The sequence below is a fragment of the Chelmon rostratus genome, chromosome 1, assembly GCF_017976325.1.
Source record: "Chelmon rostratus isolate fCheRos1 chromosome 1, fCheRos1.pri, whole genome shotgun sequence".
Lineage (NCBI taxonomy): Eukaryota > Metazoa > Chordata > Actinopteri > Chaetodontiformes > Chaetodontidae > Chelmon > Chelmon rostratus.
In genome coordinates, this window is record NC_055658.1 from 2,792,947 (window position 1) to 2,805,751 (window position 12,805).

Genomic DNA, 12,805 nt, shown 5'->3' on the forward strand with positions numbered 1-12,805 from the left:
ACAACATATCCCAGGCGTATTGGAAAACCTGTGAAACTACTAGCAGCACTTAGAAAAACACGTTATCTGCCCACCAGTATCACAACTGTTAGGGGCTGTGATGCCAACTGCACGACCTCAGCTCTGCACTGATGTAGCGTACTGGCTGAGAGAGGTTTTAATCTGTTAAATCAGTAGGGAGGAGTAAAAACTACTGCGTGCCTCATAATGGTCACAAGAGATGCAGTTTTATCAGCATCAGGTTGTATCCTGTCACTCAGTGGACTCAGTGGAGGCTGTAGTAGGTGGTGGTGGATTAGCTTCATTCATTCAAGCATTTGACAAAAATAAAATAAGCACAAATTATCAAAAAATTCAAAAAGACAAGTTTTAGTTGTCAAATTATGCTGAAAATTGTACAATTGAAATCAACTACATTGCTATGAAATGTTAAGGATCTATCAAATCAGAACATGTTCTATGCTCTGTGTGTTGCTGCTCAGATGTTGCTCCATACATCATCATCAAATGCATAAACACCCAGCTTTTATACTATGAAAGACAACCATAAGAATTATTGCCAAATGGGATCATCAAGACCCTTCTAAAGCTCTGTTTACGAAAATTTAGTGATCTGGTTGATGACAGTATTGTGCAAATAATGTTCGGAAAGCAAAACCTTACAAACAATAAATATTCAAACCATGCTTGCAAAGACAGTCTTATCTTAAAGGAACGTGTGTGTTAAGTGTTGGCGCAATTTATAAAAAATGCATTTCAGTAGTTTGAGCCACCATAAGCACAAAAAAGCTCAGTGCATGTCAGAAATGTAAATGAATGTTACAATATAATTTAAATAAACAAACACAAAATCGTGGTTTCACATCCCATAAGTTAGCATACATGTTTTATGTGGCAAGTGTTTATATGGCTTCAGCCTAAACCTTTAGGTCATTGCTATAATTGCTATAAAGGCTCGAGAAAGCCTGATAATCAGACTGAAATGGCATTTCATTTCATTGTATTCTTTCAGTGTGTGTTCATGTTGGCTGTTTTCTGTTTGGGCGGGGGCTTTATGTTGTTTAGTTTTGCCCTAATAAATCCCTACCCTACATCATTTTCAGTCGATATTTACAGTCTCTCTGTCCACTTACAACAGCCTGTATAGCTCATCTCATTTTTGTGGCCATGTTTCTGTCGCTATTTCTCATTGGTGTCGCCTGGTAGAAAGTTAGCTATGTATAGGAAGACGACGTCCACGTTCTTGAGCCAACATACACAGCTCTGATTGGTTGATTGTTTCTCCAACAGCCTGAGACACCCCTCAGTGACCTCAAAACCAGGCCTGATTTAATCACTGAACAAATCAGAGTTATGGATGGTGACTCAGGGGTCTGGATCCAAACTAATCCTGTATGACACTGATTCATGACTTTACGGCTGTGTACATTTCTGTTTTCTGTTCGAACATTTCTCAACATAATGGAGTCCAGAACAACAGCACCACTCACTACAGTTGATTAAACTCCTCTCATGAACATTATATGAGTCAGAAACGTAGGGCATGTTGCATGCCTGCTGTGATGGTTAGCAGAACATTACAGACGTGTAGTAGATGAACAGTGTAAAGAGGTTGAGCTAATGCTATCAGGGGTGTATGGCGGCTAAATTACTGGTTTTCGCCTACATTAAGGTTAAAGAATAACATGCTATATTTTTCTCATTGCCAACAAATCCCATCTGCAATTTGTGTTTCTTATTCCTCTGCGCCACAGAGCTGCATTGTTGTCCAAAAACCATTAAAAACACATCAGTGAGCCACACTGTGCGACATGCTCCTTCATTACCATGAATACACACACTTCGCTCGTTCCTGTTGACTCAATCCCACATGCAGCTCAACATCCTGCTGCTGACGGAGTTAATCACTGGAACATCAAATGTGTATTAAAATGCCACTGGAAACAGTCCCTAACAAATGCATCATTTGTTTCTGTTTGAGTAACATTTGCTAAAAACTAGGAGATTACTGAGCCTGTGCAAAAAAAAAAAAAAAAAATGACACAATATATTTATGATTAAAGATTTGTGTCTCCAGTACAAAAATTGAGGATGACTCCCAAAGTCAGGGGAGGGAAGTCAGAGGATGTTGAGAAATGGTTTTGATTGACAATAAGAAAAATCTAGAGTTACACCTGTCTTCAGAAAACTAAAACTTAAGGCTACTATTTGATATGGAAGCTAAATACGAGGCTTTGAAAATGGCATGGTAAGGTGTGGGTTAGTTGGCTCTACAGAAGTGTTTGCACTTTAAGGCATTTAAGGAGACTGCAGGGGTGAATGAATGGACAAACCCACTCAGAGAGAGATGCTGTTCTGTTTAGTTTGTGCTAGTGAGGGAAGCTGGTCCAATCAGCCCTACAGTCCTGCAGGCGAGCCGCACTAATGTGCTGTGACGCCAAACTCGAAGTATTCGCAGAGCAAACACTTAGAAAGAAAAGAACAAATCCACTGTTTGACGAAGAGGAGCAGGTATGTGCTGTTGCCTGGTTATACTTCAGAACAGAGAGAGGGCAGCAACATTCAAGTTACATCTCAAGTCATTCATTTCCAAGTGAGTCGGCTAGCATTATCAATACATTCAGATTGGCTGTGTAGTCACACTGTGTCTGCAATCTATGTACAAGTACACTTCTATTTAAAGTAAAGTACTTCAATATATTTCTAATTAGAAAAATGTGTGCACAAATTTCCTTACTTAAAATGCCTGCTGTTGTTGAAGATAATAAAATAAAGATAAATTCTCACATTCAACCAGATAATTCATCAAAAATAACTTTGATCAAAATACACTGTACAGTAATTATACGAAAAATAAAAATATCATTCGCTGGCTACAATAACAAATCCAATTTATTTCAGTGATCATCCGCTGTAGCTGTTTAAGATAGACGATTAAACTAAAGAGCTTCCAACTGTCCCGCACAGTTTATAACAATACAATTAACTACAACTGTTAAACCAATAGATATATAGTATATATTATGCACTTGCTGAAATCATGTCTAGTGTACAGGAGCTGTCCTAATCATTTTATATTGGCAAGAAAGTCCACCAGAAGTAAATACTGCATTAAAAACAAAAATCCTTCCACTGCCATAGTCACTCCATCCTGGCTCTCTCATGTTTTCATGGTGCAAATTGGAACAACAATGACCAAGATCACAGTGCAGGTGGCGGCTGCGATCAGCGCTCCGATCTTACACACCTTAGCCCTCCTGAACTCTGCCTCTTTCCTCTTGAGCAGTGAATCGTATCCTGGTGTATAGACGTCCTCCATCCAGTACTCCAGGTTGTTGGGGTTTAGGGACTCCTGGGTCTGATGAAACGAGCAGAGGCAGTAAGTAAGAGGATGCACAGGTCTGAGACAAGCTGCATGTTTTATAAAAACTGACAGTCAGCAATGAGGAAAATACATTAACACAAACACTTCCTGATTTCATGATAAGGAACTTTAAACATTTACTGGGGCAAAACACAGGAAAAGGTTTGACTTTGGAGCCTGGTGTTCTGGAGTTTTCAGTTTCCTTTTCCACCTTCACTTGTTCCAAAACAGATTTTTACATAGCTGATAGCTTGTTTAAACACTTCATCACGATTTAGAGGCAATTTGAGATATGTATATATACAGAGGTGAAATGCAGGCTTTTATTTGAGACCGGTTTATATAGGAGACAAGCTTTTGTTTTCCATTTATTTTTCCTGTTTCTAAGTAAGTAGTGGGACACATGCCTGTTTTCTTATTCTTTAATTTTCTGTTGCAAACTCAAAGCGCCCTCCATGTTCATCTGTTCTCATTATAAATGTAGAATAACATACATTTCCACAGCACTTATTCATGAGGCAGCAGTCATGTCGTACTCACCACTCTGCTGCTCTCACACTGCTGTTGTTTCTATTAACAAATTATTTCCAGATGTTTCCATGTTAATCATTGCTACTGCCAATGAAACACTTCCACATTGACAGCCAATCAGCAGCCCAAAGGACATAACCCTCCCGTTCTTAGTAGGCTTTATATTTGAAACATCAGCATGAACTGACAAAAGATTAACATCATCAGAAAGGACAAAAGAGTAGAAATAACTGGTTAACTAAAAAAAGCAGCAGACTGGTGACTATGATTTGACTCTGTTGTTCTTCCCATGGAATTAGTGTACTGCAGCCTTTCCCAAACTCAGAATTGTGGCCCAAAATGGGCCATAAACCTGTCATTATTGGGTCGCCAATTGGAGTACAATAGATGGCCCTTCTGTACCCTTCTGTCATAGCATGAATTCTCATGCTATGACATGAGAATTCATTAAAATAGAACAAGAGAGGGCTATACTCGTACTAACAGAACTGGAGTTAAGCCCTGCAACCAATATTCTAGGGCAAGGGAAATCAATTTTTCCTGTGCAAAGAAGTGACTTTCAAGACATCAGTCATGCATTTGTGTAGCCTTTGAATTGTTCGTTTTGTGTGTCTGTTAGTTGGTGACTAGTGTGCTGCTACTTGTTACTGTTAGCTGCAATTGCTGACGTTTTCCTGCTAGCTGGAACTGACATCCCGTCCCCAACTCGGGCAAATGTGGATGAGGCTGCAAAGTATTTATTTAACCTGGTTTTATGTGGAAGAGTCAGTACTCTGTGTCTTTGAGGCTGATGTGGTGATGACATGTGACAATGGTGATTTGGAGTTTTGGGCTGATGATGCTGAGACATAAAGTGTAAAGGTAATCCCAGTCATGTTTGTGCTAGAGAAAACATACAGGTGTGTTTGAATGCACGTTATGGTAGATTTGTAAGCTTTTTGTAGTTCTGAATGCACAAACAGAGAAGCTCAAAACCATCGTGACCGAACTGAAACTAATTCTGATGAGGTACCACACTGATGAAGGCAAAAAAGCTAAAAAAAAAGAATGCTGAGGTCAATGAAACATTGACCTCAGCATCCTCAGGAGACGAGTCGTGAAGGATGTTTAAATCTAATAGATTTACTAAACTTACCATGATTTTCAAGAGCTAATGTAGCTACATAGGCTAGATCTCAATAACAACACACACACACACACAAAATCAAACATATCTCAAAAACAAATAAAAAATGGGTGCTTTGACAGAAAAGTAAATGATCCCAGTATCTGGCCATTTCGTCACACCAAACAAAGAGCAGATGGCGAGCTCTGGCTGTGTGCTAATGAGAGGAGCCTGCAGAGGGATGAGAGGAGTAATTGTGACTGGCCATGACTGACTCCTAATACAACCAAGGATAAAATATGATGCTGCATTCTTCCTAAACTCAGCTTGTCTTCATGTGTGCCCTGGCACAATCTGCACCACCAGCCATGGTTTCTGTGCACTCTGCATGGTGTACTTGACTGCACTTTCCACTCCGCATCTTGAAAAAACTAATGACTATACCCACTGCCACCAGGGAGCTCTTTTTGTTCTGATTTTGCCTCAATTAGACAGACACAGTAGAGAGCTGACAGGAAATGAGGTGAAATATGAGGGACAACATGCAGCAAAGAACAAATGTCCCCAGAAGGAACTGAGCCATTACACCATCAGCATCTTAAACCTCTGGGCCACCAGGGCCAAGGAAGCTCTAACTGAGGTCTATAGTTTCAGTCAGTTAAGCTATACCATCTCCAAATCAATAACGTGTAGCTAACATTTTCTTCATAAAGCGGAGCGTGGACACATTCGCTAGAGCCTGGATGTGATGAGAACACAGTTAGTGCAAGAGTCTACATCCACAAAAAAAACTGGCTGTGCAACAGAGAGATTGATTTTGTTTTTCCAATCTGCTCTGTAATGGCTTTGCAGAATACAGTGCAGGAGAGACATTCTTCATTGTAAGACTTGCAACTAACAGCATATTGATATTTTAAATGATTCCTGTATATGCAATGATAGAAAGAGCAGTCGGCAGAGGGACAAACCACAAACATATTCCACATTAATATAACGCATTAGAAATGGGTAGACTGAACTAAGCAGGACTATATGTTCCAATGTTGCTTTACACTTAAGTCATTTATCCGCAGAACTATAATAACATGCATATCAGTACCCATAACACTAATTATTATTATTAATGTTACTAGTTCTAACATATATCTACATACTATTTGTCATTATTTATTTTTTCTATCATAAAGTGTTTATTTATATTATAATCATGATTTGTTTCTCCTTCTTCTCTGTTGATCTAATATGTTTTACATTTTGTCACAACTTATAGCATCAAATAATTGCCATGAATATTATATCCCATTTGTCATTTGTATTCTTTTTTTGTAGTCATCCCTTCACACAAACATTTTTTCAATTCATTTCATTATTCCTCCTATCAGTGTACATTTTTATCTTTAATTTAATCTTTTTTATGTACTTTACTCTATCTATACTGTCCCTTAGTTTTCTTTCACCCATCTGCCCCATAGACCCACACACACACACACACACACACACACACACACACTCACACACACACACACACACCAACATCAAACCAAGACAACACACGACAGCTAGTATAACCCTGTTCTGTAATTCCCCATAAGATTCAGTTAATCAGCCTGTATTCACTGTTCTTATGGTTCTTATCTTCCTCTTGTTGTTTTGTCAGTGTTTTGTCTTATCTTAATAGAGAAAAGAAGCTGGGATACACACAACAAAAGATAAATGATTCAAGTGAGAGAGTTCAAGTCTCTCAGGGTCTTGTTCATGAGTGAGGGTACGATGGAGGCAGACAGAGACAGGCAGATCGATGAGGTGCTTTGCGGTGTGGGCATGCAACTGGAGACAGCATGAAAAGCTGTGGTATGAGTTGACTGTGGATTTATTCATTTTGGGAGGTGCAATAAAGTGCGGGCACATAAGGCACATTACAATACTTACAATACAATACCCCAATACAACACCCCCCCCCCCCCGGAGTCCCTCGCAGGGGGCCATAGTAAATCATGTATTTCAGTGTGAACTGTTGGGTTGGTTGGTTTAGGAGACATCTTAATGAGAGCTCACTTTCTGTGTGCCAGATTTCCTACCAGTGCTGCATGTCAATTTTTCTGTTGCTGCCCCACTTTCTGACAAGATGATGGGCAAGATTATTCTACACCGAAATATTACCTGGACAGCTTTAATTTGTCTGCACCTTTCTGGACCTGTTTCCTCCACATATTGTTCATTCTGTCCTTTATTCTCACATACTGTCAGTTTGTTGTTGACGTGAGGCGAGAGGGACTTAGCATGTTCCTACAACACAGAGTGTCTTTAGATGCTGGTCGGTGTGCTGAGCTTTATTTCCACTCAGTGGGGGACATATGGTCCAACGTGTCCACACAGACAGCAGTGTGTGAAAACCCAGCCTGTGTCTCAGTGCTGCCTGATTTGGAGAAACTTGCTGTCACTGGTGGTTGCAGCAGTGTGTTTAAATGCATGCGACAGAGCGAGAAGCTCAATACGACAGAACAAAAACTAATGGTGTGTCTGTTTACAGCGCAGCAACACCTGAGCTAAGAGGATTCAGCGGCTCATGTTCTTTTAACAAATAGCTCCAGACAGTGAGCAGTGTCATCTGAACCCAGGTTCAAATGCTGTCTTCTGCATCATGTCCACTACAACTGCTGCATGGTTTTCTGTGTGGGTCTGCAGTCTGAATCCCATGCAGGAGTTAGCTCCAGCACTAACACCTTTCTCTGTACTATTGAGAGAGACAGTAACAGAATGCAAATATATTAAATGTGTATATATTTGTGAAAAATTGCTGACGAAAAAATAGAATCAAAATGGGCTTTAATGTATTGATAATTTTAAGAATTCTAGGTTCATTCATGTGCTGTCTGAATCATCTACGTCTGAGCATATCGTGTCTCTTCTCCTCTGTTTGAGAAGTAATAAGAGAGGAATGGTGTCACTGAGTTTGGCCTCTTGTGAGAATGTGGAGTCTGCCCTCTTTCAGGTCTTTGTCGAGGAGGTTTTATAGTCCAGGTCCACCAGGGCTGGAAGTTGCTTGTCATCTCTTATTGAAGTGTACTGACGATAAAAGATTTGAGAGAGCTAAACAAACTCCAGCACTACTCAGTCAGCAAGTTTACCTGCAAGAGTGAACAGGCCCAGATTTGTGAGAGCAGAATTAGATCTGTGCACAAGGGAGGACAGAATCATCAGCGTGAACAGCAAGAGGAATTGTGTAACCAGCTAAAGGGTTTCTCTCGTTTGATCTGAGAGCAGAGCGTCACCATTTAAATCTGACCCGGGAGGAAAAGGTCGTCCTGTTAGCCCCTGTTAACCATCAGATTCATGCCTAGTGCTCACATACACAGGTATTCCTTTAAATGTAGCTTTTTCTATTCGCTTTGGCATTTTATCCACACATAAACGCTCTTTCAGGTCACTGTAAATGGAGCTTTAGGAAAAGTTCCTCACTTCTGACAGCCCAGTGTGTCTGTGCATTGGGGTGTGCCGAACACACCTTTGTTAATTTCGCGGCCAGGCTTTTCTGGCACACTTGAATACAGAGTGGGATCAGAAAGAATACATTATCATATATTACACATGGGCGTGTTAGGAGCTTTACGAAAATAATGGCCAATCACATTCAGTACTTTCATCCTCTTCAAACGTAGTTTGGGAATCATGTGGATCATCAATCATTAGTTTTCCTCAGTGGAAACCAGAGGAACCTCATGATGGCTCATACTTACTGCTGTCTGGGAAATTCTGAGTTGCAAATATGAATACAGCAGCTCAAATATGCTGCCAGGAGCAGGTGATGTCCCTCAGAGTTGAATTTATTTTTTACTTTTCCTGATTTTACTTATCAGCACAATGATCCCTACACTGACCATCTGTCCTAAACTACCACCATAGCACCATACAAAGTCGGGCCTGACATGTTTTTTAAATATTAAATCTGTTAGATTTGAGTTTTACATGCAATAATAAATGCTGACAATCAAGGAGAAATGAAGGAGTTGTCTCTGTAATCTTAACAGAGTAATCTCAACATAAATATGAGTCTGCTAATGAACTAAAATAACACTCTTTTGTTCACTACTATAAAACTTAGCCTGAGCGATCTTCATCACATCGTGTTGTGGATCGCAGCCACGCATCTGCCTGTACTGCAATTAACAATGCACAGCTCCAGGCGGCACTTTGGCCAGACTTGTTAAAGAGAAGGAGACACACGCAGCTGTTGCCCCTGGTTACCCAGCGTTTGTGATGGAGACACATGAAACAAGACTGGTGTGACAGTCCTGAGGGAGAAATTAGCGGAGATTTTTAATTGATCTAAGTTTTCTCATGAAACTGTGTGAACTGTCCTCACTGTCGGCATCCAACTCGCCTGTTGATCTGCAGTAGCCTGTGCAGAATAATTGATCAGATTTAACGGCACATAAGGAGGATTCTGTGGTTATTTGAACAGTCTGGCGCTAGCCAACCTGACGTGCATAATTGTGGCTTGACAGTGTGTAACATCACTCGAATAAGAGACTAAAGACGGAACAGATGACTGTTGCCTTTGGACGGCAGTAAAGACAGTCAGCAGAGTAACAGACAGGCCACTGGAACACACTTCACCACACATGTGGATGACAGATGCTGGTAAAAAGCTCCACTTGTTTTCTGTCTGGCTGGTGTTATTGTGTGATCACATATCCACTGGTTGAGGATTGTAAAATAAAAGCTGAACAAAACATGAATAAGACACTTTTGTGACCTCAGAGAGGTTTACACATCACCAAATAAGGTAGCGTATGTATAAATGTATGACCATTTGATCATATTGGCTGATAGTATGAGTGAATCTCTCGGTGAAAAGTGAGCATACGTACAGTATAATGTTGTCATAATGGACGGGCAGCATAACTGACAGAGTCTGTAACATCATTACATCTAACTTTATTCTCTAACACATGTCTCATTTAATGCCAGCACTTATGAATAAAAAGCAGGTAGACTGATCAGTCATAATTATCCCTGTTAGTCAGTGGTATTGACATGTTTAACAGTGAGCCTGATGTCAGTCTGCTGTAATCAACAAAGATGCTACAGGCAGTCAGACTGTCATTACTACGATACTTATTCCACACAATTAGTCTCCTGAACAGGAAACCCACTGGCTTCAGCGGTGACATCACTGGCCTTTAGAACCTCCCTCCTTCTTATGCTATTTTTAGTATCCTGCAATTTGACCTTTCAGCCAACTAAGATAAAATAAGTTCAGCTTTATTAATCCCCAGCTGGGGATCTACATCTCAACAACCCCCTGAAAGAGGGAGTCATTTTGTTGCTGTACTGACCTAAGATCAGGAGATATGGTGACATCACAAATTCAGATGGGCCAAGAAACACAGCCGTCAGACTATCAGACAGTTTATCCAGGTCAAAGCTGAAGCAGGAAGGTTGTCTGTAAACAATAGGTAATAATTTAACTGTTAGCTTTGTTTCGACGCATTTGACAAACCTGGAGATTTGTTTCCTGATCATCTGGCGACTCATGATGTGAGACCTGTTAGACTTTGTCATAGTGAGCATCTTCCATTACATTATGTTGTTATTATGGGTGAGTTTTTTAACAGGACATGAGGATGAGGATGAGAATCATGTTTGTGGGTGGTGCAGAGGGGCACAGTTTGAACGCACAGCACCACACTTCTGCAGGCGGAGGCAGATGGTTTGGGCTTTTAACAGTTCATTAGTACAATGATGGTTGCATGGATTTAATGAACAGTGTATTATGTTTAACAACACACAGTGCTAAACAGTTGTGGATGGATATTGTAATAATCCATAATCATTTCTAGATAAATGCAGACTGATTTACTCATATTCCAGCTTTAACTGCATTAAATGTTATAATGTTATTAGTGCTGATTTTAATGCATCTAATGGCTGGGAGAGGTCAACTAAGTTAGTTTTAAGCATTATTGCATGATTGCTGCACATTTTGTGCAACTATTTTGGTTGTGCTTGTTTGCAAAATCAACAGATTAGCAGCAGAAAAACAGATCGAGTCTATTTTCCACCAAAGTGCCAACAACTCGTTCTGAGCTGCCTCATTTGAATGAACTTCCTACCAGTTTGCACCTCTTCCCCGACCTGTGCATTGAGTGCTCTGCATGGACACCAAAATACTTCACAGACAGGGAAAGTAAATTTCAAGGTCAGGAAAATACACAGTTGGAGTGTTGCTTGTGTTTGTTGTTGCGCTGCTATGAAAATATCACCCAGGGTGCACTGATGCGATTGTAGCTGTTGTTCGAGGCTACTGCACCGTCACGCTGCTGAACGCTCTCATGTCACAGCATGGTTCACTGGTTCCTTGTGGACTAGTGGCTGTGCGTGATGAAGGAGAGTGTGCGTCTTCCTGTGATGGACTGACATGCAGACATTTTTACATCAGCTCAGACTACAGCTGGTGATTGTTGGAACAGTGGAATGACAAAGACAGTTTTGATGAGTCTCACTTGAGTGAGTTTGAATGTTTTACGCTGAATTAATTTGCCCATTAAGCTCATCTTAATTTCATGAAAAGAGAGAAACTTGAATTCAGAAGGCAAGCAGTTGTATTTTTCTATATTTTTCTATTTAATAAGGAAAATATGCATAAGAATATTTCCTTTCTCAACATATTGTGACTTTATTTTGTTTATTTATTAGACTAAAAAAGCTACGAGAGCTTGTGAAATCTCTGCAACACAATACAGGGATGTCTAGAACTGCTACTTCTTCATGTTCTGTTGATAATGTGAATGTTAAAACATCCATTTTTTGAACGCTCTAAATTAAAATTCTGGCCATGCCTCAGATCAGACACAGAATTGTTATACTGTAAGTAGATTTTTAACTTGATATTTTGATTTAATTTGATATTTTCAGGGATGGAGGTGAAAGCAGCAGTGCAAATAAAAATGTCTCTGAGCCGTTCCCCATTTTGTCAGAAGATAGAGTAAGTGAAAGCTCTTTTGAAGCCATAAAGGGAACGATGTAAGGACATTTGAAGAGGCAGTCACAGGGCTCAGATGCATCTCAGCTACAGCCAGAGGCTTGTCAGGGACGGGAATTGATTTCTGGGTCACTTGTGACTCTGAAGGCCATACAGTGACCATCAATAATGTGCCTCTGTGGCTGTGTCAAAGCTAAATAGGATCCCTGCAGTCGTACGGAAACCACACAGCCACATGTGTAAGGGGAGACGCATCATATCTATGAAGGCCTGCAGGTCACACATGACAGTCAATACTGGGGTGGGGTTTCCATCCGTGTGTGTGTGTGGAGAAGTGATACAGTGGCTAATAAAATATAGGCGTGTTACAATCTCAATTGGTGGAATCAAGTATTATTTCAGTTTTCCAGTCAGCCTTGAAAACCTTTTTCAATCAAATAACATAGTCAAAGCATGTTTTACTGCCTGATCCATCAGACAGAGCCAGTTTCTGCTCCTGTGGAGCCTCACGCTGACTCCAAATTTCTACAAACTGAATTCAAGGCAAATGGGTTATTTCAGCTCATTTTATTCTGGAGGACTAAAATCAGAGAGCCAGAAGTGTCTCTGATAAGCGATGAAACGTTCTCAAGACTGACAGAGCACGCCCAGCTGCCTCATTCAGCTGACTCACTGTGGTTCTCCATATTTCGAGCACAGTGGGACTGGAGAAGGACTGCATCCCTGTGTTTCTGCTGTGAGGCCGGATGAATTCTTGCTGTCAGTGACACTAACTCACCAGCTGTTTCCTGCTTGGCAGATTTATGCCGTGTGTGAGATT

General features: G+C 40.5%; 1 protein-coding gene across 1 annotated transcript in view; it reads right to left on the bottom strand.

Annotated features, from left to right (window-relative positions):
- Positions 1 to 3,160: 3,160 nt before the first annotated feature.
- Positions 3,161 to 12,805, bottom strand: part of minar1 (membrane integral NOTCH2 associated receptor 1) — a 28,874-nt gene continuing 19,229 nt past the window's right edge. Inside the window, exon 4 of the mRNA XM_041942779.1 lies at positions 3,161 to 3,358. Coding sequence (XP_041798713.1) covers positions 3,161 to 3,358 — 198 coding nt within the window. The remainder of the gene's footprint in view (positions 3,359 to 12,805) is intronic.